The sequence below is a fragment of the Abramis brama genome (genome assembly GCF_963993115.1).
Source record: "Abramis brama genome assembly, chromosome: 9".
In the NCBI taxonomy this organism is placed as follows: Eukaryota; Metazoa; Chordata; class Actinopteri; order Cypriniformes; family Leuciscidae; genus Abramis; species Abramis brama.
This window is the reverse complement of record NC_139971.1, coordinates 3,398,196-3,423,066: the sequence shown is the minus strand read 5'-3', so window position 1 is coordinate 3,423,066 and position 24,871 is coordinate 3,398,196. Positions and strand designations below refer to the sequence as shown.

General features: G+C 41.2%; 2 protein-coding genes across 5 annotated transcripts in view; both read right to left on the bottom strand.

The window, feature by feature from the left end:
* The window catches only part of st3gal4 (ST3 beta-galactoside alpha-2,3-sialyltransferase 4), a 68,477-nt gene that overhangs the window by 33,946 nt on the left and 9,660 nt on the right, over positions 1 to 24,871 (bottom strand). For all 4 annotated transcript variants that reach the window (XM_084123883.1, XM_084123885.1, XM_084123882.1 and 1 more), the window contains exons 2-4: positions 4,081 to 4,152; positions 710 to 782; positions 446 to 535 (exon numbers count right to left, since the gene is read on the bottom strand). In XM_084123883.1, coding sequence (XP_083980009.1) covers positions 446 to 535; positions 710 to 782; positions 4,081 to 4,102 — 185 coding nt within the window. In that variant the 5' untranslated portion in view covers positions 4,103 to 4,152. The remainder of the gene's footprint in view (positions 1 to 445; positions 536 to 709; positions 783 to 4,080; positions 4,153 to 24,871) is intronic.
* Positions 16,977 to 24,691, bottom strand: LOC311089302 (uncharacterized protein). The gene is made up of 4 exons (XM_084123888.1): positions 24,573 to 24,691; positions 23,226 to 23,324; positions 17,924 to 18,013; positions 16,977 to 17,786 (listed from the first exon to the last, which is right to left on the bottom strand). Exons 2-4 carry the CDS (start codon positions 23,229 to 23,231, stop codon positions 17,514 to 17,516), a joined length of 369 nt encoding a protein of 122 aa, XP_083980014.1. The 5' UTR covers positions 23,232 to 23,324; positions 24,573 to 24,691; the 3' UTR covers positions 16,977 to 17,513.

The window sequence follows — 24,871 nt, the reverse complement described above, 5'->3', positions numbered from 1 at the left end:
TGTGTGTTTTTTGTTTTTAACGTAAGATTTGCAAGTAACGCTTACAGTCATAGACTTTTTGACGTTGTGGGGACATTTTTCTGTCCCCATGAGGAAAACAGTTAAGAAAGAAAGTTTTGTGTCAGATAAATACTGATTTTCACCAAAAAAAAAATGAATTCTTTCATCATTTACTTTCTTTCATGCTCTTTTGAAAAATATCGGTAACACATACGTTTTGGCTACTATTGACTTTCATTGTATGAACAAAAAAAAAAATGTTTTACATTTCTCAGAATTTATGTCATCTTATTTTATGTTCCACAGAAGAAAGAAAATCCTACAGGTTTGGAAGGACATGAGGGTCAGTAAATGATGACAGAATTTTCATATTCGATTTTCAAGCTCGGAAAATTTACAGAAAGTTACAGATTAGTTTCCACAACACAATTCACAGGTCACATACTTCAATTTAAGACTCCCCCACTTCCTCTGCAAGCGATACTTGTGACATACTGAGACAGTGGGCTCAGGGGACTTTCCATTGCCTCCATAGCTTAAAGACAAGATAGAAAGATAGTTTCAGTGGTCAAAGTTAGTATACATACAGCTTAAAAGATTCTGCATGCCTGAGAAAATGAAAAATCTAAAAATAAAAAGGCCTTCTGTACCATAATAACATCCAAATAAAACAATGGATTTGATATGTAGAGCAGGTGACAGTACTAACCTCTCAAAGTAGAACTGGGAGCAATAGTAACAGATGAAGAACAGCACAACCGGGAGGAGTCTAAAAAACCATGCTAGAATAGAACGAGAAAGAGAGAGAGAGAGACAGCTAATGAATTAAAATACAAATATTGTGAGATTTGTTCAGTTATAAACTGCCAAACCCTGCATTTAATAGCATTTGAGTAGTCAGTAGTGGCCAAAAGCAGGGTTCGAAATGAGGGGGGTCTGGGGGGGTCCCGGACCCTCCATAAGTCATTAGGGACCCCCCATAAGAATTTATTTTTGGATTTTGGGGGGTCCCCGACAAATATATTTTAACATTAAAAATGATTGTGAAAATTCTAGGTCTTTAGTGACGTTTTATATTTATAACAGTAATTAATTTATTTCCTAGCGCGAGGCAGCAATCAGGGCAGCTATTAGCCGAGTGAGTTCCTATACAGCGTCACAGATTGTTGTTGTGGTGCTCCCGCAGATACGTGCTGTAGCTGAACGCGGCAAAACGAAACAAAGAGTGAAATCCTGAATGAAAATCCTGTAAGTGCTTCGATTATATTTATATCTCCATAATTGCTTATAGTAAAATATCAGGAGTTCGAGTTCCTATATCAAAAGTTGCATTAACTAGATACCCAGTGTAATGATTAGAAGAGTACGTTTGTCAACGTTTCTTGCTAGCTGTAACGTTATGTGTATGAAGCCAAATGATCTGCCAGCTAACAGCAGAATATGGAAGCTTCCGCCACAGAGTGAAAAATAAAAAAGGTAATTGCGACTTTTTAATCTCACAATTCTGACTTTTTTTTCTCACAATTGCGAGTTTACATCTTACAATTCTGACTTTTTATCTCAGAATTACGAGATATAAAGTCACAATTGCAGGTTATAAAATCAGAATTGCGTGATATAAAGTTGCAATTGTGTGTTATTAAGTCAAAATTGCGTGATATAAAGTCGCAATTGCGTGTTATAAGATATAAACCCGCAATTGCGAGAAATATACTTGAAATTCTGACTTTTTTTCAGTTTATATCTCACAATTCTGACTTTAATACGCAATTGGGAGATATAAAGTCAGAATTGCATGATATAAAGTCGCAATTGCGTGTTATAAAGTCAGAATTGTGAGATATAAACTATTCTGAGGTAAAAAATAATAATAATTAAAAAAAAGTCTGTCTTTTTTTCCTTAGAATTGGACTTTATATATATCACAATTGTTAGTTTATATCTCACAATTCTGAGAAAAGATGTCAGAATTGCGAGATATAAACTCGCAATTATGTGTTATAAAGTCAGAATTGCGTGATATAGCCTAAAGTCGCAATTGCGAGAAAAAAAGTCAGAATTCTGACTTTATAACACGCAATTCTGACTTTATATCTCGCAATTCTGACTTTATAACACGCAATTGCGACTTTATTTCACGCAATTCTGACTTTATATCTCGCAATTCTGACTTTATAACACGCAATTGCTACTTTATTTCATGCAATTCTGACTTTATTTCTCAGAATTGCAAACTCGCAATTGTGAGATAAAAAGTCGCAATTTTCTTTTAAAATGTTTTATTCTGTGGCGGAAACAAGCTTCCATAGAAGACCTAGCAGCTAGACTAGTTATTCAAAGCTAGCATAACAACCTACTTTTCCAGTCAGTGATTACGAAAGATAACCAGATCTGTGAGTTGATTAAAGTGAATGTGATTTGAGCATGAATGAGTATACATGAGAGCTTGGTAAGCTATCTAGGAAGCTAATATTATTTTTCTTAATTTAGAATCCTGCATCATGGAGAGAAAAATAACTTGTAACTTTGTTGCTCCAGAGTTAGAGGTTTACCTGTTAGATTATAGCCACTTCTCCAGACACCACTACAATACTGGGCCTAGCCCAAACCATGAAAAACATCCCAAGACCATTATCCCACCTTCAACATTGGTCCATATAATTTTGCCTACAGTATATAGTGTAGCAAGGTAGTCTTCAAAATTTTTAATAATTTAATAATTAAATTTTAGGGGACCCCCCAAGAGTCCTAAGTCATTTCGAACCCTGGCCAAAAGTGATGTCCAGTGGGGATATTTGTTTTTAATGACCCTACAATTAAATCAGGAAAATATTATATATTTTTTTTATATTTTAAATATGAGGGATGAACAAAATACTAATCTTGGGTGAGGTATTATTTGGCAAAAAAAGGCAAACTACAGCTACAGGTTTTATTTTACTATGCAAAAAAATACATAGAAAATCGCCCAGCTCGAGGGGCGGCACCAAGCATGCGTTTGAAAATCTCGCTGCACGCAATTGGATAACACTACGACCAATCACAACAATAAACCCCAGCTACCAGCGGAGCTAACCTTATTAGACATTCTCTGATTATACTCTTGCCGTATCCGGTCGGCGACACAGCAAAAAACGTCCTTCTTGCAAAGGAACGATTCGAGCGGCGTCTTCTGTTCCTGTTTTAGATAAAAAGCCAAGTCTAACTCGTTCATTGTAGCGGCCAAAGCCGTTTCAAACAACTGGTGTTCATCCATAGCCATCTTGCAATGTTTACTAATGACTTCGACGTCGCAGTGCTGTCGTCATCTCGCCTCTGGCCCGCCTATATCAGATAACCCGATGTGATTGGTGCAGCTCAGATCGAGGGGCATATTTAATGAGCATCATTATTCGACACCAAAGTAACTCGCTGAGCAAATTCAACTTGTGCTTTCGCGAGAACTCTGGATTACCAGGGTATTGTTTTTGTGTCATGTGTTCATAATTTCTTTGTATGACGGCCTGGCCAAAAAGTAATGTCAGCACAATTTGGCATGTTTCATTACGTTAACATAAACACAATTTTAAAATAGCATTATTTATTAATTATTTTGCCAAATAATTTGGTCAGATAAAGACCTTAACCAAGTTCAGTGTTTTGATTTTGTTGTGTTTTTGTTTTTTTGAAAATGTAGGGCCATAAAAACAAATATCCCCTCCGGACATCACTTTTGGACACTAAAAAAAAAGAATTATTATTATTATTATTACTATTATTATCATCGTTGTTAGTCATCTAGAATAATTTCCATAAAACAACAGACTAGACTCTTTCTTGTGCCTACTTTTGCATATTATATTGTGGCACATTAACATTATAGTCTCTAAAAAAACTTAAACTGTGCTCCTAATTTTTTAATTGTAGTCCATTTTTAATCTATCTGTAGCTCTTTTGGCATAAAAAAATTATAAGTTTGTTTTCTCATATAATCTATCAATTAATATGAGATTACATTACAAGTATGTATAAAACGCATCTTCCATGCCTGTCTCCGACCAACTGCCCCTGCACTAATTATGTGTGTTCGCATGTACTTACTTTTGGCTGATTTTAAGGTCATCTTCACATATGCCTTAGCCCTCTGATTTCTGAACGGTCCATACTGTTCTCCTGATGAAACACAAAGTAGAATGGTGTAGAAACAATACTGTCACAATCCCTCTCCTCCCACCACAAAAAAAAAAATTAAAAGGTAAAAAGCCAAAGAAGTCAAACTGGGAGATCAAAAGTGTCCTACCAAGCATGTCTTCTGTCAGTTGTGAACATTTCACTTCCTCACTCTTTCTATGTCTAATGCTTCCTCCCTAAAAAGTGTGTTTGTTTATCTGTGTCAGAGGTGGAGTGACGAGAGCTTGAAGAATGTATTAATGTAACAGACACTTGTGTAACGGTGGGAGAGTTTGCTCACTGCATGTTAATCTGGCCCTGTAGATCGAGCACATGATTCTGGATTAAATCAGATTATAAAGCCACTGATGTCATTCAACAGACTATAGGAGAGAGATGTGCGATACATGCACACGTGCAGATGCATGAAAACCAACTTTGGTTTCCTTTTTAAGATATAAAGTTCTAAATGTCCCTGAATTAGGATATGAAAACATGTGTATTGTTCTCCAATAAACCGAATAAATATTTGCAAGTGATTGACTTTTTTTTCCAATTCGCAAGGATGTATTAAACATGTCACATATATAGAGTGCATGTATCACTTTTCAGTGATTTTGAAGCATTTCAAGATTAGTGAATCAGTGAGGCTGGAATAGCCCCATGGGGTCATTTAGACAATGAAATGAGATAAAAGCATTTTTGCAAAATTATTCAAGAATTTCAATAACACAATAGCCGCTATCACAGACCATCAAATATAATTTATCGACATACTAATCTAATATTGTCACCAACAGTTGCAAGGAACACACAATGAAGATGAAGATCAGGTATAACTTCTTTAAAAATCCACTCAGAAGGCAATACAAACAAAGATGAGCAAACAAAACTAATTAATGACACACAGCTGAACTGAAAACTAACAGGAAACTGGTGAAAACAAACTAAAAGTCCATGAAACTAAAATCAGTGTCTGTGACAACACCAAAACAGACCAACAGGAGATGACGCAGGGAGGTGGCTTTGGAGAACGAGGAGCAGGCGAAGGACTGGTGAAGAGGAGCAGTCGGAGGATTGGTGAAGAGGAGCAGACGAAGGACTGGTGAAGAGGAGCAGGCGAAGGACTGGTGAAGAGGAGTGAGTAGGCGAAGGACTGGTGAAGAGGAGCAGACGAAGGACTGGTGAAGAGGAGTGAGTAGGCGAAGGACTGGTGAAGAGGAGCAGGCGGAGGACTGGTGAAGAGGAGTGAGTAGGCGAAGGACTGGTGAAGAGGAGCAGACGGAGGACTGGTGAAGAGGAGCAGGCGAAGGACTGGTGAAGAGGAGCAGGTTGGAGGGCTGGTGAAGAGGAGCAGGCGGAGGACTGGTGAATAGGAGCAGGCGAAGGACTGGTGAAGAGGAGCAGGTTGGAGGGCTGGTGAAGAGGAGCAGGCGGAGGACTGGTGAAGAGGAGCAGGTTGGAGGGCTGGTGAAGAGGAGCAGGTGAAGGACTGGTGAAGAGGAGCAGGTTGGAGGGCTGGTGAAGAGGAGCAGGCGGAGGACTGGTGAAGAGGAGCAGGCGAAGGACTGGTGAAGAGGAGCAGGTTGGAGGGCTGGTAATAACAGGCAGATAGAATGGCAGAGAACCCACAGAGGAGCAGATGGTGGGAGCATCCAAGGTGGTCATGGGAGGAGTGGCCAGATGTTGCAGATCCAGTTAGGACGACAGCCCATGGCAGAGTTGATGGAGGGAGGAGCCAAGGTGTTGACATGGCAGATGACATCTGCGGGACGGCCGATGGAGACGGAGACGATGTTAGGGGATCCCAGGGGCGCAGACAGAGAGCTGATGGGCCTGAGTGACACCGCTGGCTCCGGAGACCAAGGCGAGGGTGCGGCGACGAGCGCTCGAGGTGTAACCGAAGCATCCGAGGACTGAGGCGGAGCTGGTGCGACAGAGGATGCAGGTGTAGCAGGAGGGAGGGCGATGCTCGTTGGAGCCAAAAGGGTGGAGAGTCAGGCATGGTGACGGCTGACAGAGGTGGAGCCGGAGGGACGGGGATCTCAGGTGGAGCCAAGGGTGGGAGGAGCCAAGGCGACGTCAACAGGTCGATGGGCCAAGGCGGAGCGCAGGCAATAGCCGCTGGAGGTGGAGGGGAGGGATCCTTAAGCTGCGTTCACACTACAAGCTACAAAGCGACACGATACCATTCAATTCAATGGAGAGCGGGCGACACGACAAAGTTGAGATCTGTTCAACTTTATGCAAATGAAGAGCGACTTTCGGGAGCGACAACCAATAGGAGTGAAGTCAGTGGAGTGCACGTGATCCTTCACTCTTCAGTGCAGAGTCAGACTGAGGCAAGTTGAATGAGAAGCTCATTTTAGCAGTCAGAAACTTTCCTATAATTTATGATATGTCTCCGTGTACATACAGTGGTATTCGCCGTGCTGAAATTCGAATGGTTTCGTCAACCCAGATAGACCAGCATTTGACCGTTTGCTGCAGTTAAATAGCCGCGATGGCAAAGAGCACTCGCTGTTTCTCGTTCATCTTTAATATTACGCATTTTACGTACTGATTCCATTTATACTTAAGACTTTTCATTCCAAAATGTTTGTTTGTAGCGGCAAGAAAACAGATTTGTTGTCTACAACAGTGGTTCTCAAAGTGGGGTCTGCAGACCCCTAGGGGTCCGTGGCGCACTGCCTGGGGGTCCGTGGAAAGTTTGCTATAAAATATAAACATACCCGGAGAAAGTGCAGGGCCCATCGGCATTCATTACTCCCGCGCGTGTAACGTTAGACCAATGAACATTCGGCTTTTACATTACGTCAATCTACCAAAACATTTCCCTCAGGCTTTAACTTCACGTCTCACAGCTAATGAATGAATAAATGAAAGCCAATTAAACACGCGCATTGTGTTCATCAGCACTCCCCCCGCTTTAACTTTGGGCCAATAGAAACTCTGTTGTATTACATCAATCTGTCAAAGTCGTTATTTCGACATAATATCTCGTAATTTCGCCATAATAAGGGGACATTCTAATCTCTGATTATGTAATCCATGATGAGCATTTCTCTCTAGGCGCGTTCACTACGAATATGGCGATCGTCAACTTCATCTTTGCAGCAGACACTGTAATAAAAATCAATGCACGCGTCACCGGATTTACAAATGCATATCTTGCTTGTTGCACGCACACATATTATAACATTATTATTAATTAATACATATTTTAGAATATTTGATTGAATGCTTAATGTTGCGCTTGTTCAATTTAATAAAATTAAAACTTTAATTGTGTATATATATATATATATATATATATATATATATATATATATATATATATATATATATATATATATATATAATTGCGCAGCTCCCCCTGTCAATGATCTAGCACCCCCTCAGCACATGCGTTAACGATTTTGCCGGGGCTTCAGCCCCGAATGTTTTGAGTGTAGCCCCGAATGTTTTTTGAAAAGTTGACTGACAAAAATGAAACTGGACAATAGCCTATGTAAACCCCCCAAAATCATAAGTTGCCTTATTTCATTGTGCTTTGGCTTTGCTGCTGTCTCTGACTAGTGATTGTTGAAATCTGTCTCTGCAGACGCACCACGTGAGTGATTTCAGCCTATCCTAGAATATCTCCAGGATTTGCGCAACAGCAAACAATCTCACAGCAATTAAAAAAAAAGAATAAATAACGTAGTCAGCACCGCCGCACAGTCCTCTGTCAGACCAGATGTTGTCAGGCTATATGTCAGTAAAACTTTCCTGTCGTATCGTGTGCTCGCAGCACGTACTCTTCAATATCACGCGCAAATGCAGCGTGCCCTGTATCACGCAAAAGAAACTACGAGCATGTACGTCGCGTTCTGTCGTCAATTAAGTATTGAAATAACCAAAAGGGAGATTAAAACTGCGTCATTTTTCATTATTAATATTCTAACATTTGATCAATATTGCAAAGCCATCAAAACTGACTCGTGTCATAAAAAAAATATTTTGTGACCAAAAATGTGAAAAATACATCTAGCCTAAATGATCGTTCTTGACATTCTTTTAACTATAAGCAACCCAATTTGTCTAGATCTGTAATATTATTTCCTAAAGAGCTTGTCTTTGTTTTAAATTATATTGTATTTTTATTGTGAGTGTGTTGGAACTGCTGCACAGTCGTGTGATTTAGTCAGCTTAATTAACATTATTACAATGTATTCTTATTTAACACAGATGTTCTTTGCTAATTACAGAAACTATAAGCAAAATATAATTATAGATATATATTTATAAAATAAACAAACAAAAGATTGCACTGGTGTTTGATTGAAATGTAACATATGCAAAATAATCCTTGAAAGATTTCTCATTTAAGGCCATTCCTGTTTGGAATATGTGATTGTGTATTGTCAACAATAAGCAGAAACATTCTGCATTTCCATTTTGTACTGTGGATCATTCATTTCAACATTTATCCTCATTCTCATGTTTAAGAATCTGTTATCTGCTTGACAAATCATTTATGCTACTGCCCACTGACATGCTTTTAAATCTATTGTTATCCCGAGAAATCCAAATTTTCTCGGGGGAGGATGCCCACGAACCCCCCTAACTACCTCACATTTGAATGCGCGTGTCTGTGGGGTAATGTGGGCTGGTGTGGCTGCCCCCTGCATATAGACCTACAATATACATTATTCTCTGTATCGAATCATGTTATCTTGTAACCCACCCCCAGCCCCTGATGTTTCGGGCTCAGCCCCTAATGTTTTTAAAACCTAGAAACGCCCCTGCCCCTTTCCCATCTTTCTCTCTCTCTCTCACTCACACACACACATGATTTAGCTATTACATTTGTGTTGCGGTTATGAGGGGGTCCTTGGAATTTTTTCTGCCCTATGAGGGGTCCCTATCTCCAGATAGTTTGAGAACCCCTGGTCTACAACATGGAGTAACATCCGTGAATTAGGCGGAGTTGGTGAGTGCATGGCCTTAGGCTTGACAACGGCGCAAGGCGTCACGGGGGAAGGCGGAGGACAGCGGGAAACCAACTAAGGCAGGGCTGAGGGACTGGCTGAGATCTGTAGTAGAGGTGGGAGAGGGAGGCTGGGTGGGATCACCTTGCCAGAGGTCCTGGACATCTTGTTCAGATACATGGCATCATGGATTCAATCAAATACCATGCTGTTAGTTCACCCAAAAATGCCGTTAGCATTGCTGTTTGCTGTTACCAAAAATGCTACCATGCTGTTAGTTCACCCAAAAATGAAAATTCTGTCAGTAATTACTCACCCTCATGTCGTTCCAAACCCGTAAGACCTTCGCTCATATTCAGAACACAAGTTAAGATATTTTTGATGAAATCCGATGGCTCAGGGGGGGCTGATACAGAAGAGAAGAAATAACTTAATAAAGTTGATATTTTGTTTTTTTGGCACACAAAAAGTATTATCGTCGCTTCATAAAATCAAGGTTGAACCACTGTAGTCACATGGACTATTTTAACAACGTCTTTTTGACCTTTTTGGGCCTTTAAAGTGTTAATTAAATAGCTGTTAATGCAGCCCCTCCTGAGCCATCGGATTTCATCAAAAATATATTAATTTGTGTTCCGAAGATTCTTACGGGTTTGGAACGACATGATTACTGACAGAATTTTCATTTTTGGGTGAACTAACCCTTTAAAAGTACCATTTACATACGTCCAATTTCAAAATACAGGATGAATTTAGAGTGCTTAAGCGTTCCATTGATACCTAATTTATGATGATTACTAAAATATGTTTTAGTAATTTCTCTGAATCATGTCTGCTACCTCAATTCAGATTTACTTCATATTCAGGAACTCAAAACAGCAATACGTTGAATGGACAGCCTGAAGAATGTGTAAAATCTCTCCAGCTCAACAAACAGATGTCAGTTTAATGTTGTTAACATGGGTGTGTTCAGGATGCACCAGCAACCTTTACTCTCACCACAATACATTATCTATAAAATTGTCTTTACATTCCAGGAAGTCAGCTCTTATGCAGTCAATAATTCGTAAAAGCACCATGCAATAAAGCATACTAAAAATTTGCATTTTGTCCAGCTGCTTCTCAATACTCAGCAGTTCAATAAAACGGAAGTGTTAGTCATTTGCACTGCTACTGTACTTATAGAGTTGCAGTTAGAGGGAAATGCTTCATCCTAGTTCTGATAAGCATTTCTTCTTTGGACCAAAATATCAAGTTGTCACATGACCAGCCCCTCTGGAGTTCGTTTCTAGTGCTTTAACACATAACGGCAACATGAGCATTGTGCTTAAAGGGATACTTCACCTCTGGAAAGATGAATGTGTATTTAAAATATGTCATTTATGTAGAAGAAATGTGAAGAAATTTTTGAATTTGGAGCTTTCTAGACTGAGAAAAGCCAGAAAATTTATTTTTGTGTACTTTCTCCACATTACAAGAGCCTGATAGCTTAGCTTCAGTCATTACTGAGACGCACCGGTCTCGCATCTCTCACGGAGGAGCAGGAATTTTCTTAGCAATGGTAAAACACACATCAACCGATCACTTGTTTAGCATTCATGTAAACACTACATTCAGATTCACCAATCGGAATGAATTCCGTGTGGTGAATTCAATGTGCATGAAACAATGAATGGCGACCGCAGAACGCAAAAGCTGAATCCCGGACATTTTGAACGATCTCGCCCGCCGGACATGTCCGGGAAAAGGAGGATGGTAACCCCTAATACTCAGCTTTCTCCTACTATTCAGCTTTCTCCACAGAACAAGAGCCTGCTAGCTTAGCTTCCAAAGAAAGACGGCTGACACTGTGTGCATTCTGTGGGTGAGATCCCACCCCCTATGGGCGGGCTGAAAATATGCGGAACAACGCCTTCTACTGGCTGTAGTCTTTAGCCTCTGGCCAGAAAATCCTCCGATGACGCAAAATGACGATTTTTGCGTCATCGGAGGATTTTTTCCAGACAAAAAATACATAAATCTCTCCTCTCAGGGGGATATGAGGGTGGAAAGCACGGTAATTCGAAAATACTACAGGTTTTCTACTAATACAAAGCTTAATGCTAAATCCTGAAGTATCCCTTTAACAAAGTGAACAAGTTGTCACCCTTATTGTTACCTCAAAAACATTTAGAGCTAAAATCTAGTTCTGAACAAAAGAAAAGCATATACTTTCTACATGTTCCTAATTGGATTGTATGACCTTGGCAACTATCCTGTGATAATAAATCCCTTTTGATAATATTTGATTATTACTTCTGATTTCCATAATTCTCTGAAGTTTCTAATAGAGCCTCTCTCACTAGATGCTGTAGTGTTTCATCCGTTCTAGACTGACAGCATGAATCTAAAAGTGTGCAGATGAGAGTCTTACTCTACGGTCATTTTCAGTGATTCATTCCACATTCTCCCAGTTTATAAGCAGATTTAATGATTTTAACCACTGACTGCACTATCTTATCACATACTGTGCTGAGAACATATTGAAAATCTGTGTATCGAATCTAGTTTATTGCTGGAAATATACAGAAAGGTGTGTTTGTGTGTTTGTAAGCCATTAACTAGATCTAGTTATATATTTATCAAGAAATAAACATTTTCTGTTCCACAGAATTAAGGATGAGGAAATGATGACAGAACCGTATCTGCTGTCTGACGTGGCAGGGACTAAGATTTACAGATAAAACTTTGTTTCATTTATGATAGTTTTGACCTTTAGACTTTGATACATCTATTCTAATTTATGTATGATAATGTATTTGTAGTTTTTTGTATATATGAAATGCCATCTGAAATTTTCTTCTAGAATGATAATTTTTATAAAGCTTGTATATTTAAGTTCAGTAATTTCCTTAAATGACATTTAATAGGTCATTTGCATTGCCATTTAAGTGAAATTATTGAACTTAAATATACGAGCTTGATAAAAATTATCATTCTAGAAGAAAATTTCAGATGGCACAGAGGCTTTTGCATCTGAGCTCTTCACATATATTGCTTGGTTTAGTCATGTTATTGGTGAGATATATTTTCTTTGTAATATTTGAACTTCTCTCTTCTGTTTGTCCTGTGCCGCATGACCAGGTGATCGTCGTGTGACTAATTGGTTGCTGTTTAAAAGAACTCTGATAGTGTTTGTTACTCATACCCTGATGAAGGCTTATACAATTTAAGCCATGAAATAATAAAGGCTTTTTATATTTTTCTAAAAACTAATATTCGCTTACCTTGAAAAATCAGGTACATTTAGCAATATAGTGGGTGAATTATGTATATGATATACACTACCGTTCAAAAGTTTGGGGTCAGTAAGATTTTTTTATGTTTTTAAAAGAAGTCTCTTCTGTTCACCAAGGCTGCATTTATTTGATAAAAAAACAATAAAAAAAACAGTAATATTGTGAAATATTATGACAATTTAAAATGACTGTTTTCTATTTTAATATATTTTAAACTGTAATTTATTCCTGTGATCAAAGCTGAATTTCCAGCATCATTACTCCAGTCTTCAGTGTCACATGATCCTTCAGAAATCATTTCTAATATGATGATTTGATGCTCAAGAAACATTCATTATTATTATCAATGTTGAAAACAGTTTCATTTTTTTTTCAAAATTATTTGATGAATAGAAAGTTCAAAAGAACAGCATTTATCTGAAATCTAAAGCTTTTGTAACATTATAAATGTCTTTACTGTAACTTTTGATCAGTTTAACTCATCCTTGATGAATAAAAGTATTGAATTATTTTATTTCTTTCCCCCAAAAATAAAATTAAAATTCTTATTGACCCCAAACTTTTGAAGGGTAGTGTTTAATGTTACAAAAGCTTTAGATTTCAGATAAATGCTGTTCTTTTGAACTTTCTATTCATCATAGCATCATGAAATAAAAATGTAAATAACTGTTTTCAACATTGATAATAATCATAAATGTTTCTTGAGCATCAAATCATCATATTATGCTGATTTCTGAAGGATCATGTGACACTTAAGACTGGAGTAATGATGCTGAAAATTCTGCTTTGATCACAGGAATAAATTACACTTTACTGTATATTCACATAGAAAAGAGCTGTTTTAAATTATAATAATATTTCACAATATTACTGTTTTTGTTTGTATTTTTAATCAAATAAATGCAGCCTTGGTGAGCAGAAGAGACTTCTTTTAAAAACATTAAAAAATCTTACTGACCCCAAACTTTTGAACGGTAGTGTATATTACAATGTTATGATGAACTATATACTAACTATATACCTTTCTCCACTGATGTTCTATGATGTTCAAGGCAGACTGAGATGGCGAACGGGAACATGGTTTTGGGACATTAGCAACACATTATTAGCTGTTTGATAATGTAGTCAAGCAAAAGGCTAATCATACCAATTACCGTTATGTGTCCGACGTTGTAAAGAGCGAAACGGTTGTGCAGCGTTTACCTCAGTAAAGTTGAGCGAGTGGATCTCTGAGCTGAGTGAGTGGAGGCGGGGCTAATAAGCATATTCATTGATAAGGGTGTACATTCACCCAAGGGTGATAAGTTACATTCACGCTATTTACAGGTTTGAAGACTTTTTTTCACAGGAAAAAAAAACTTTAAATATGTAATTTTAGTGTTCAAAGATGAGTTTTAAAGGATACAATTATTGACTACAGGGGGACTTTAAAATATGCAACTCCTCTAAATAAGCAAGCAATAAGCAGAAATCAGAATTAAATGGCTGTTTTCAATACTTCAATTAATTTATCTGCCGTTTATATGAGAGAAAGCATAAAAATAGCTATGACCTGACTGAAAACAGAATCCAATAATCTTGATAGGCTTGAGCTTACAGCTCTGCTGTTTACCCTGTTTAACCTTGGCTCTGCGTCCAGACGAAGACAACATTTAGCAGTCAGAGCAAAGTCCTTGTGTCCCAGCATGCTTAGCGTTAAAGACCTTCTCTGAAACATGCGATTCTAAGTGAGAAACAATTAACACATTTGACATTAACAAGCATACACAGCCATGAATATGCAAATGAGTCCCCGCCTTGGGGTCCTGGTCCCCAGCTCGGACTGCTGTCATTGAGTAATTCTAGTAAACGCTGCACAATGGCAAGTGGAAATATTGGTTTAATTCAGCCATATACTGTATGTTTGAACCAGAAACTGCAAGTCGATATATCAGAATGATAATGCATTTTATGTACCGCTGTCTACAAGGTCAGACACATTGCAGTAATTGCAATATGATTAGCCTTTGGCTTGACTATGTTCTCATACAGCTAATAATGTGTTGCTAATGTTATACAAACCACGTTCCATACGCCATTTCAGTTCTGGTGTTGACTTGAATTTGCACATGGTTTGTCTTGAAGCACATTAATAACACCACATAGACATATAAACAACATTAAAGGGGTGGTTGATTATGATTTCACTTTTCTAACTTTAGTTAGTGTGTAATGTTGCTGTTTGAGCATAAACAACATCTGCAAAGTTACAAGGCTCAAAGTTCAAAGCAAAGGGAGATATTTGCTTTTAAAGAAATCGCTTTTTATGGACTACAACAAGGACTACATGACGTTCCTCCCGGGTTAGTGACATCACTAACCCTACAATTTGCATAAACCCCGCCCCGGGAACGCCATTTATAGATTATCATGACAGAATATGCTAATCAATGACTAGAAGATAACTATACACATAAACTATCTAAAATCATCAACTAACCATTCAGAAATGTCCTGTTGCTTCTACATGTTGTCACTTCTTCTTGAGTCTCTCCATCATTGTCTGACTCTGGTTTGAACATAAAAGGCTAAAAGTTTTTGAAATTTCCAGTGCATGTCTGTGAGGTAAAATGACACAAGCTGTTGAAGCTCCGCCCCCTGTGCCGGGAGCAGCAGCTCATTTGCATTTAAAGGGACAAACACAAAAACGGTGCGTTTTTGCTCACCCTCAAAAAGTGACAACTTTAACATGCTATATAAAAATATCTGAGCTAATATTTTGAGCTAAAACTTCACATACACACTCTGGGGACATCAGAGACTTATTTTACATCTTGTGAAAAGGGCATTATACCACCCTTTTAAAAACTTGATTTCCACCAACATTTAACAACATCCCTTAATAACAAGTTCTTAGGATCTGCATCTTAGTTAATGTATATTCATAATTCTCATTTGAAATGTCATATGCAAATAATGCACCGGGCAGATGTTCTCCCAACATTTTTAGATGTTTAAAATAATAACTGCTCCTACGCACCCAACTTAATGAAACTAAAGCTTTAGCATCAATCCCATCCCCAAATCGTGTAATTACACCTAACCCTATATCACCTCTCTGGATCGCTCAAGCCTTCCATTCTGTTCTGCACACTTCCCATGTAAAAAACACAGAGGTGCATTCAAGGTGCTTCTAATGAGCTCCACATGAGCTCCGGGAGCCCACGATCCACACACAACCTCTCAAACAATGGTGGTCTGTGTGGCAAACGGAGAGCACACAGAAAAAGGGGTGGTGGTAGGTTAGTGGTAAAGGCATGGGCTGGCAAATTTAGTCTGACACCAGGTAAGAGCACTGCCTCAGTATTATTAACCTAGCTGTATAATATTGATATCATGCTTTTGTGTGGAAAAACATCTCTTAATGAGCCCCTATTATGCTATTTTAAAGGCTCCTAATGTTGTTTTGGAGTCTCCTACAACAGATTTACATGCATCAAAGGTAAAAAAACAGTTTAATTTTCTCATAACATGCATTGCACAATACCACATTTTTCAATGATTCTCAAAGGACTCTCTAAATCCCTCCCTTGCGGTTAAGAGTCGATTCTTTCTTTTGGGATACAATAACTTTATTTATTGTGCACTTTGCAACTTTGCAGAGCGTTTACACTCGCAAAAATCTATATTATACACTGCATGAAAAGGAATATTCATATTATCATATTATATGTTCTCAAATGTTGTGTTGACTAATGTTCTTTAGCACAAACACATTATCTACACATTGTTTTTCTGAAATGTTTTGGACGTTCATTTAACATTTTTTAAGTTACTACTTGTTTCAGAATGTTTAGAGGAGATTTAAAAAGTAATATTCCCAAAATGTTTTCAGAATGCTCATGTTAATATTCCTCAATTAAATAATTAATACGCAGAATAAAGGGGCGGGGCCTGGTTGAGTTAGTTAGTAGTGTGTTGAAACTGGCGGTTATGGTAAGGTAAGATTTCCCAAACACACTCGAAGCGCTCGACCAATCACAACACACTGCTCCAGCCGACCAATCAGAGCACAGTGTGCTTTTCAGAAGGAGGGGCTTCATAGAGACAGGAACTAAACAGGGGTGCGTTACCCGAACAATGACGTAACTCGCTGCTTCACTACTATAGTGTGATGCATTGCTGAAGAAATCAACTAGCTATTGATTGATAGTAAAAAATGATTTGTTGACACAACTTGACTTAGTCAAGTCATCTTGTTGCATTGACTCAGTTAAGTTTAGCCAACATTAGGATTTAAGTTCTCTCAACTTGTATGTATTTGTTGAAATAACTTGCAGTAAATTGAACCAACGTACTGTATCAATTAATAAGCATTTATAATTTTTAGTTAAGTCAACTGAGAAACATATTGGTTGAACTTAATTTTTTCATGTTTTCACAACCATTAACCAAGTCTAATTGACATAAAATAGTCATTTTTCCTCAACATCATAACTTAACTATTTGAGTTTACTGGACTTCATTGCTTGCTTTAACAAGAAGTTCTAGATATCTATCTGGAACCAAATTTTTAATGAAATCAACAACTGCAAAATTGAAACTCTAAGCATTTATTTTTTAAAACAGATGCATTGCACCTAAAAGACACAGACACAAAGAATTATCTTGCAAAGATAAAAAAACACCACAAGAAAAACCCTCACATATATACAGCTCACACAAACAAGTGCAAACTTCTCTATGCACAGACCCATCTTAGAGCCAAAATAGTACAAATAACTCTCCTTGTCATTATCAGATATTTTCATTGCAGGAACAAGTGTACATGAAGAATTCACAATAAGCTGTGTTAAAAAACTTCACAGATTAAACTGTTTAAAAACAGTGTCTTCAATTCCCACTCGTAGAAGCATGGACAAGGAAAGAGCAAGCAGGACAAGGTAACAAGAATACAGTCTGTTTGAAAATCAAGAGTACTAACGTTACACTTAAAACAATGAGATCTAAAATAACAAATGCTCTTAAACTTTAAAACAGTGCAACGATTTAACAGTAGCAAGAAGGAGAAAAGATTTTGTTTGTTTTCAGTCTTATCTCAGCAACTTGCTCTTCAAAGAGTGAACTCTTGAGTTCAAGAGTCTGATCCAACACCAATTAACAGGCGCTGTATCACTTCAAAAGTGAATTTGAATTTCTTTGGGTAGTCAAGATGTAATGCGTACACCAGGCCCATCAGGTTCAGAAAAGCATTAGGTATGTCACTCAGGTGACGCATTACCACTTCTTTCTCAATCACCAGGACAACGTCATTGTAGAACGCTGACTGAGGTTCCATCACATTTTCCACAACCAGTAGGATTCCTATCACCACACCCTTGATCACTTCCTCTTCAATGTCACTGGGCTTTATAGAATGCAAACAAAACAAGGGACCATTAGCCTACTTAAAACCAATTACACAAATAATTTACAGTCCCCAGACCCCTGCAAATTAAGAGATTTAAATTTTTTCATTGTTTTGCCTTAAAGGTTTCAGCTTACCTCACATATCTTCATGAATTTTGAAGGATTCTCTCGCATGTACCACGGCAGGCCAAGCAATGCTGCAGTCCTCATCCTTTGGTTTGTTGTCTATAAAATAAAAGGATGGTTAAAGTACAAGCTTTATTGGTTCAATCCTCAATCCAATGTTTTTCTTTATTCGTTTATCCTTTCTCCCCCTCCCTCTGTCTTGTTTTAAAAAAAAACTAAAAAAACATAAACATTCATTTCAAATTTGCGCATTTACACTTGTACACTTTTGTTGTAATTTACCAGTGATGTGGTGCAACAACAGTTGTTTGCTATCTTTTTGTTCAGCACCAAAATAAGATTTAATAGTGGGTGTAACACGCTCATGGCACTTAAATCAGGAGTGTCTAAGGGTGCTTTCACACTGGCAGTTTAGTTTAGGGGGCTTTCACACTGGGCTCGTTTGTTGCGGTCCGAGCCCAAGCGCGATTGTTCCCGGCGCCCCCCCCCAGCGTTGGTCTGGTTTCACACTCAACTTGATTCTATCGAACCCTGGTGCGTTTTTGGGCATATTACATCATGGCAAACGTGCACGGCGCATGATAGAAAACAGAACGCGGGTCAGTATAATTCGGTACTATTATGCGCAGCTGAGTGAACAACACAGGTTTACTGTGTGTGTTTGTGTGTGTGTGTGTCGCATAAGGTGACCTTCTGCTGCTTGCAAATGGACTCTTTTGAGGAGACAGTGGATTTCCAAATTTGTTGCCCTGATTCCACGTGCTGTGCGCGAATACACTGCAGGCTCACTCTCGCTCGTATCCAAGGTAAATCATCAACACTGTCATCCCTTACATGTGTTTTATTTAACTAAATACATCATAATCAGCTAAAACGCATGCGCAGGTCACTTTACTTACTGAACAAGCGCGCACCCGAGTCCATGTTGCTTTCTCATTCACGCGAACTGCGGCATGGTTCAGGAGCAACCGAACTCAGACCAGCGTTCACATTAGCGTTTTTTCATGCGAACCGTGCCCCATTCCGAACTAAACTGCCAGTGTGAAAGCACCCTAAGTTTAATTCGGAACGGGGCACGGCTCGCATGAAAAATCTCTAATGTGAACGCTGTCAGGCGGACCCAGGTGTGCACTGGGGTACCGAATCCGAGACTACCTAGAGGAGGTGGTCTGAGTTCGGTTGCTCCTGAACCATGCCGCAGTTCGCGTGAATGAGAAAGCAACATGGACTCGGGTGCGCGCTTGTTCAGGAAGTAAAGTGACCTGCGCATGCGTTTTAGCTGATTATGATGTATTTAGTTAAATAAAACACATGTAAGGGATGACAGTGTTGATGATTTACCTTGGATACGAGCGAGAGTGAGCCTGCAGTGTATTCGCGCACAGCACGTGGAATCAGGGCAACAAATTTGGAAATCCACTGTCTCCTCAAAAGAGTCCGTTTGCAAGCAGCAGAATGTCACCTTATGCGACACACACACACACACAGTAAACCTGTGTTGTTCACTCAGCTGCGCATAATAGCGCCGAATTATACTGACCCGCGTTCTGTTTTCTATCATGCGCCGTGCACGTTTGCCATGATGTAATATGCACGCAAACCCACCAGGGTTCGATAGAATCAAGTTGAGTGTGAAACCAGACCAAAGCACACTAAGTCTGCTCCTAGAGGGCCAATTATGTATTGCAGAGTTTAACTCCCCTCCTTGAACTGCCACCCCCCTCCTTGAACTGCCACCTTACCGTGGTGGAGGGGTTTGAGTACCCGAATGACCCTAGGAGCTATGTTGTCTGGGGCTATATGCCCCTGGTAGGGTCTCCCAAGGCAAACAGGTCCTAGGCGACGGGTCAGACTAAGAGCGGTTCAAAACCCCTTATGATGAAGAAAAAACAGAGGACCGTGACGTCGCCCGGTATGGCGCAGCCGGGGCCCCACCCTGGAGCCAGGCCCGGGGTTGGGGCTCGTATGCGAGCGCCTGGTGGTCGGGCCTCCCCCCATGGGGTCCGGCCGGGCTCAGCCCGAAGGAGCGACGTGGGGCCACCCTCCCGTGGACCCACCACCTGCAGGAGGGATCGTAAGGGGCCGGTGCTAAGTGGATCGGGCGGCAGTCGAAGGCGGGGGCCTAGACAACCCGATCCCTGGATGCGGAATCTAGCTCTAGGGACATGGAACGTCACCTCTCTGGCGGGGAAGGAGCCTGAGATTGTGCGTGAGGTTGAGAGATTCCAACTAGAAATAGTTGGGATCACCTCTACGCACGGCTTGGGCTCTGGAACCACACTCCTCGAGAGAGGATGGACTCTTCACCACTCTGGAGTTGCCCATGGTGTGAGGCGGCGGGCTGGTGTGGGTTTGCTTATAGCCCCCCAACTCAGCCGCCATGTGTTGGAGTTCACCCCGGTGAACGAGAGGGTCGCTTCCCTGCGCCTTCGGGTCGGGGATAGGTCTCTCACTGTCGTTTGTGCCTACGGGCCGAACGGCAGTGCAGAGTACCCGGCCTTCTTGGAGTCTCTGGGAGGGGTGCTGGAAAGTGCTCCGACTGGGGACTCCGTCGTTCTACTGGGGGACTTCAACGCCCACGTGGGCAGCGACAGTGACACCTGGAGGGGCGTGATTGGGAGGAACGGCCCCCCTGATCTGAACCCGAGTGGTGTTCTGTTATTGGACTTCTGTGCTAGTTACAGTTTGTCCATAACGAACACCATGTTCAAGCATAAGGGTGTCCATCAGTGCACATGGCACCAGGACACCCTAGGCCGGAGGTCGATGATCGACTTTGTGGTCGTCTCATCCGACCTCCGGCCGTATGTCTTGGACACTCGGGTGAAGAGAGGGGCGGAGCTGTCAACTGATCACCACCTGGTGGTGAGTTGGATCCGATGGCGGGGGAGGAAGCTGGACAGACTCGGCAGACCCAAACGTACTGTGAGGGTCTGTTGGGAACGTTTGGCCGAATCTCCTGTCAGAGAGATCTTCAACTCCCACCTCCGGCAGAGCTTCGACCAGATCCCGAGGGAGTCTGGAGATATTGAGTCCGAGTGGACCATGTTCTCCACCTCCATTGTCAACGCGGCCACTCGGAGCTGTGGCCGTAAGGTCTCCGGTGCCTGTCGAGGCGGCAATCCCCGAACCCGGTGGTGGACACCGGAAGTAAGGGATGCCGTCAAGCTGAAGAAGGAGTCCTATCGGGCCTGGCTGGCTTGTGGGACTCCTGAGGCAGCTGATGGGTACCGACGGGCCAAGCGGACTGCAGCCCGGGTGGTTGTGGAGGCAAAAACTCGGGCCTGGGAGGAGTTCGGTGAGGCCATGGAGAAGGACTATCGGCTGGCCTCGAAGAGATTCTGGCAAACCGTCCGGCGCCTCAGGAAGGGGAAGCAGTGCCCTACCAACGCTGTTTACAGTGGAGGAGGGCAGCTGTTGACCTCGACTGGGGATATCACCGGACGGTGGAAGGAATACTTCGAGGATCTCCTCAATCCCGCCGTCACGTCTTCCATTGAGGAAGCAGAGGCTGAGGGCTCGGAGGCGGACCCGTCCATCACCCAAGCTGAAGTCACCGAGGTAGTCAAGAAACTCCTCGGTGGCAAGGCACCGGGGGTGGATGAGATCCGCCCTGAGTACCTCAAGTCTCTGGATGTTGTGGGGCTGTCTTGGCTGACACGCCTCTGCAGCATCGCGTGGCGGTCGGGGACAGTGCCTTTGGATTGGCAGACCGGGGTGGTGGTCCCTCTTTTCAAAAAGGGGGACCGGAGGGTGTGCTCCAACTATAGGGGGATCACACTTCTCAGCCTCCCTGGGAAAGTCTATGCCAGGGTACTGGAGAGGAGAATCCGGCCGATAGTAGAACCTCGGATTCAGGAGGAACAGTGTGGTTTTCGTCCCGGTCGTGGAACACTGGACCAGCTCTATACCCTCTACAGGGTGCTGGAGGGCTCATGGGAGTTTGCCCAACCAATCCACATGTGCTTTGTGGATTTGGAGAAGGCATTCGACTGTGTCCCTCGTGGCATCTTGTGGAGGGTGCTCTGGGAGTATGGGGTCCGGGGCCCTTTACTAAGGGCTATCCGGTCCCTGTACGACCGGAGTAGGAGCTTGGTTCGTATTGCCAGCAGTAAGTCAGACTTGTTCCCGGTGCGTGTTGGACTCCGGCAGGGCTGCCCTTTGTCGCCGGTTCTGTTCATAATTTTTATGGACAGAATTTCTAGGCGCAGCCAGGGCCCGGAGGGGGTCAGGTTTGGGGACCACACGATTTCATCTCTGCTCTTTGCGGATGATGTGGTCGTGTTGGCCTCATCAAACCAGGACCTCCAGCATGCACTGGGACGGTTTGCAGCCGAGTGTGAAGCGGCTGGGATGAGAATCAGCACCTCCAAATCCGAGGCCATGGTCCTCAGTCGGAAAAGGGTGGCTTGCCCGCTTCAGGTTGGTGGAGAGTTCCTGCCTCAAGTGGAGGAGTTCAAGTAACTCGGGGTCTTGTTCACGAGTGAGGGAAGGATGGAACGGGAGATTGACAGACGGATCGGTGCAGCTTCTGCAGTAATGCGGTCGCTGTACCGGTCTGTCGTGGTGAAGAAGGAGCTGAGCCGCAAGGCGAAGCTCTCGATTTACCGGTCAATCTACGTTCCTACTCTCACCTATGGTCATGAGCTTTGGGTCATGACCGAAAGGATAAGATCCCGGATACAAGCGGCCGAAATGAGCTTTCTCCGCAGGGTGGCTGGGCGCTCCCTTAGAGATAGGGTGAGAAGCTCGGTCACTCGGGAGGAGCTCAGAGTAGAGCCGCTGCTCCTCCACATTGAGAGGGGTCAGTTGAGGTGGCTCGGGCATCTTTTCCGGATGCCTCCTGGACGCCTTCCTGGGAAGGTGTTCCGGGCATGTCCCACCGGGAGGAGACCCCGGGGAAGACCTAGGACACGCTGGAGAGACTATGTCTCCCGGCTGGCCTGGGAACGCCTCGGTGTCCCCCCGGAAGAGCTGGAGGAAGTGTCGAGGGAGAGGGAAGTCTGGGCATCCCTGCTTAGACTGCTGCCCCCGCGACCCGGCCCCGGATAAGCGGTAGAAGATGGATGGATGGAGAGTTTAACTCCAACTTGGTTCAACAACACACCTGCCTGGAAGTTTGTAGTGATCCTGAACACCTTGATTAGCTGGTTCAGGTGTGTTTAATTGGGGTTGAAGCTAAACTCTGCAGGATCTTGGCTCCCCAGCAGCAGGATTAGGCGCCCCTGCCTTAAATTAATTTGGGTTGTAACAACACTTTAAAGGATTTAAAAGGATAGGTTACCAAAGATGGTAATTGTCATTTACTCACCAACATGCCACTCCAAACTCATGCAAAAATACCACCTAGGCCTTCCAAAAAGGACTTGCTCGGGTCCTTTGACACAAGCCTGGTGAATTCTTTGCTGATCTATAAAAACATAAATACATTTACAAATTTAACAAAGATGCCAGGATCTCAGTGACAGTATTAAAACATTAACAAGTTAAAACATTTTAATCTCACTCAACATGAAAGAACTGGTCATATAATCCTAGGACATTAATTTTGCCCATATCTTCTAATAGAACAGCACTTGTTTGTGTCTACAATTGTTATAATAGGCATAAAAAAATCCATAAAATAATCGGGTCGTGACTTGATGACCATGGGAAAATGTGGGTCGAATTTAAACGAGTTGAGAACCACTGTTATAAAGCTATTTAAAACATCATTCAATGTAAATTATGCAGATAATCGTAATTAATAATCGCCAATTAAAATTTCAAGGGAATAGCCTAATCGAAAATTATGATTTTTGCCATAATCATGTAGCCCTAAAACATCTTACTCCCCAAATACAATGAGGAAAACAATATCAACATTTTTTATTTCTATGGCTGGGTGATGCATTGAATTATACAGATGATGTTGCTGTCAATATAAAAGTGAGCAATGCTATAAATATAGCTTTTATTATGTGAAAATGTTTTCTACAAATAACGTAATTCTGAATTTCATGATTCTTCAGGGCTTCACAGGTAACACAAATTACATATAAGTTTAATAATGTGATTATTACACTACAAAAAGGTATGACTTATTAATAACTTACATTGCAAGTTACCTAAGGCCTACAGAAGACACACCGTTTGCACGTGCTCAAAACATCCATATGGTAGCCTATGTCATTTGAAAAAATAACAACTGGGTGTTTAAGAAATATAAGTCAATCGAGCATTTTTTTATTTTATTTATTTTTTTTTTTTTTGTCATGTTAAACACAAATATGGACTGGCGGCGCTGCTTCAGATATTAACTTACTGGTTATTAGGCTAGGTGTTTCTAACGATAATGAGATACGATTAAGAACACGCTAAAAAAAATAACTTATATGTACACTATTTATCTATTTATCAACATTAACTTATAATGACGACTTCTCTTTCTGCTCACTGAGCAGAAAGAGAAGTCGGTGCTCACGTCTCGACAGCAGCTCGGTGTCTCTGTCTAGCGAGCAGAAATTTGCCTGGCAGTGCGTGTGGCTCCTGATAAATAACGTTAATCGAGTTTGCCAAATGTGATCAAAATGTGCCTGGAATCAAAATACGGAAGAGGTGCGCTAACGAAACAAGCCTAATTTAACATGAAAGAAGGCACAAATCAGGGTATACTTACTCATTTCATTATTTGCAGTCCATAAAAGTCCACCTGTAGCCTACTCATTCAAACGCGGGCTCCTTCGTCTTTTCTTGCATCAGCAACTTCTCGTGCAGAAAATGGCGATGGCGTGTCTGCTTCAAATTTGTTCAAATAGTACGTCATCATGACGTAGAGTTTCTGGCACATGCGCATTACACAGAAAGTTGATAGAACCTATGTTTTGTTGTTATATGAACACGTTATTTAAAGTTTTCTATTTCCCTTCAAGTTGAGGTTGTCATAACTCATCCTATTGTGTAGTGAGACACTGCAAG

Excerpts from the sequence above, each read along its gene's own strand:
- LOC311089302 (XM_084123888.1), bottom strand. Across the intron at positions 17,787-17,923 it reads AATTCATGAAGATATGTGAG|CCCAGTGACATTGAAGAGGA; the intron begins GTAAGCTGAAAC and ends CATTCTATAAAG.